Below are 3,147 nucleotides of genomic sequence, written 5' to 3'. Positions count from 1 at the left end.
AGAGCGTGCACATTAGGGCCATGTGAAGCTTTGGTATCTAATTTGATTGGAAGGAGATTTGACTCAGTTTGGTGGCTGAATCCAAATCAAATCAGGAGACCATTTAAAAGGTCCGAATTGAATCAGAAGCCTCCGAATCAATTCAGAAAAAATTTGGTGCCACTTCGGAGATTCGGCCATAGACTAAAGAGGCAACAGTCCTCACCTCGCTGGAGACAGCTGCCTCCAGCTGGTAAGTCTGTTTTGGTGGGTGGAGTGAGGAGGACAGAAGCATGAGAGAGGGAGGGATTGGGGCTGGGGCTAGAACAAGCTGCCCAGCTGGGGTGGGGGGCTGTGGGACTTGGGAAACGGGGTGGGAGGGGCACAGGATGCGGGCACAGCAGAGCTGGGAGCAGGGGCTATGCCCTGCTGCCACTTGCCCAGCCCAGCGGGGGTAGGAGAGGCGGGTGGGGGGCAATGCAGGCGCAACTCACTTTGGGTGGAAGGGGCCGTGCCCATATCCTGTGCCCCCCCACTCTGGTTGGCAGCTTGTCCCAGCTCCAGCCCCAATCCCTCCTTCCACCATGCCCCTTCCCTCCCCCCTCCGCCCCCCACAACAAACTTACCAGCTGAAGGCAGCCGTGTCCAGCATCAAGGACTGCTGCCTGTTTAGTCTATGGCTAAATCTCCGAAGCGGCACCGAATCTTCAGATCCAATTTGTCCGAATAGAATCGGGACAGAGATTTGAATCTACAAATCGAATCACTGTCCCTCTGAAGCGACTGAATCTGAAGTGAATATTTGCCACTTTGCACAGGCCTAATGTACATGCTGCAACCCTAAGCACAGGACAGTTTTTCCTGTCTGCTCTAGAGATGGTAATTCCTGCATCATGGCACTGCTGAGGGAGTCTTTCAGCACCTTGGTTGAGAACCATTGGGCTAGACTCACTGGCCTGGTACAGACATTACATTTTTACCAGTATAAGTGATCAGAAACTGGTTTATACCCATAACAGAACAGAAGTTCAGCACACAGACTGGTTTAAAAATAGTGGAACCCAGTCTAAGCTTTGCCCTCCCCATCAAGGGCAAATGTGTGTTCTGTTTGTAACTGATCTGAACTATGCTGCTTACAGAAAACTGCAATTTAGATCAATTCTGCCTAGGGCTTTTTAATGTCTGTACCTAGCCACTATAAATAAATGGATAATTAGTTGATCAAGCTAGACTACTAAACGCAAAAATGTATTTTTTACTGAGTATCCCACAACCTACAAATATATGAATGATATAAATTATTAACTGTCCATGAAACCCAAACATGACGATAGTTAATCACAATCAGGGGGGTGGGAGGGTGAAGACGGGGCAGAGATACTTGTATATGTGCATGTAGAGACAGTGTCTTCAAAAATGAACCATTACAGATTTGAATATCTTTGATACATCTGTACAAAGCACCCTCCTCCATAACAGAGTGACTTATGCTATTTGTGTTCATTTCACAGAATCATTTGTATGTGGTAAGGAAGACTTCTTGGGAGTTTAACACATAAGGTCAAATTAACTTTACCTAGTTTGGTTTCACAGTGTTCTCCTGTCCAACCCTCACTACAGAAGCAGAATCCATCACCGTGTAACCCTTCATTACACATTCCATTCTTTGTGCAGTTACACTCTGTAAGTGACAAACAGAAAACACTTAGAATTTAGCTCCGCTTGCTTAAAGGTCTATCTTTCCCTTTCTCCTAGATACCTTCCAGTAAATGCCCCTTATGTTCATTTCCCTCCCATAAGTAGTGCAATTCATTTACTCAAAATCCTCAACATTTTTCCTGCATTTCCTACATTTTATGACATCCAATTTTTTAATGTAAAACCTGGAGAGAGAGTTTGGATTTCATACTTCTTATTTTTTCCCCTGACACAACACAAAGGCACAACATCAGGAAGCAAAGCAAATACTAACTTCAGGATGTAAACCGCCACCAAATCGCAACACATTATATACCAGTCATCATACGGTCTTTCTAAACTGCTCTTCAGATCCCCATTATATTGGCTGCAGAGCCTGTTTGGTGTACCAGAGATTAGCATTGCTTGTAAACAGGTTAACATAATTTACTGTTATCCATTTTTAGTTTGTACCTTTGCACTCTGGCCCATATCTGCCTGGTACACAAAGCTCACACGCTGTCCCAATGAAAGCTGTGGTGCAGTTGCATTGTCCTGACCCACCAATTCTATCATCACAAATACCACGGTTGCTGCATGGAGCCTCTAGTCCTCCAGGGCACACTGAAAACAAAGTACCTCAGCAAGTTATTTAACCAATCTCTCAATAATAAAATATTTGTGCTTTTCCAGGAGTCAGGGAAAACCTAGAATAAGAGCCTGTCTGATTGTGAAAGAGTAATTTTAATGTTTACACTAGGACATGTCCAGCATGGGATAGCTGGCTGGGGAGTCTCCAGTTCCAGGAGAACTTAATTAAATAAACCTGAGATTTGTTTTACAGACATACACACAAACTCAATATTATATAATAATGACATTGTATGCAATATATATTATATATATGTATAAAATATCAATGTTATATAATAATAATATAAGTAATATTATTATATACCATTGATTGCATATATTTATATGAAATAAAGTACATATTTTTGGATACTGGTACCATCAGTCATCTACTTAAAACTCAACAAAGTTGCACTGGTGTCCTTCCTCAGAATCCATTGGTCTTTACTTACCCCTGACACAAAACCATCAGGAGTAGTACATGAATCGTGACAAGGAGCATGGAGGGGAAAATCCCATGAACATCCTATTCTCTGGGGAAATATCCAATGGGAATATCCTTGTCAAACTCCTTGCCAAGACTGGTATGAATTCTAATATAATAAAATGCATAGTCTGTCTGTCTGTGTGTCGGTCCCTCCGTAATGTTTTTGGGCAACTGCGCATGCGCTGCCGAGAGGGCATGTGGCGATTGACTGCATGGCCCGGGCTGCACATGCCCAAGTTGCCAGGGAAGTCTGCAGTGGTGGTGAACATGCCTGGGCTGCCCAAACAGCAGGGTTTCCCCCCGACCTCCCTGCCTGAGGGCAAAGGAGGGGATCACAGTGGGGGCAACCCCCCGCCAGCCGGCCCTGATGT

At 44.3% G+C, this 3,147-nt stretch overlaps 1 protein-coding gene across 8 annotated transcripts in view; it reads right to left on the bottom strand.

Moving 5' to 3' along the window:
- The window catches only part of STAB1 (stabilin 1), a 231,239-nt gene that overhangs the window by 47,757 nt on the left and 180,335 nt on the right, over nt 1-3,147 (bottom strand). For all 8 annotated transcript variants that reach the window (XM_025209654.1, XM_025209653.1, XM_025209656.1 and 5 more), the window contains 2 exons: nt 2,131-2,280; nt 1,556-1,660 (listed from right to left, as the gene is read on the bottom strand). In XM_025209654.1, coding sequence (XP_025065439.1) covers nt 1,556-1,660; nt 2,131-2,280 — 255 coding nt within the window. The remainder of the gene's footprint in view (nt 1-1,555; nt 1,661-2,130; nt 2,281-3,147) is intronic.

The sequence above is a fragment of the Alligator sinensis genome, unplaced genomic scaffold, assembly GCF_000455745.1.
Source record: "Alligator sinensis unplaced genomic scaffold, ASM45574v1 scaffold487_1, whole genome shotgun sequence".
NCBI lineage: Eukaryota > Metazoa > Chordata > Crocodylia > Alligatoridae > Alligator > Alligator sinensis.
The sequence above is the reverse complement of the archived record's forward strand: the minus strand, read 5'-3'. Positions and strand labels throughout refer to the sequence as shown.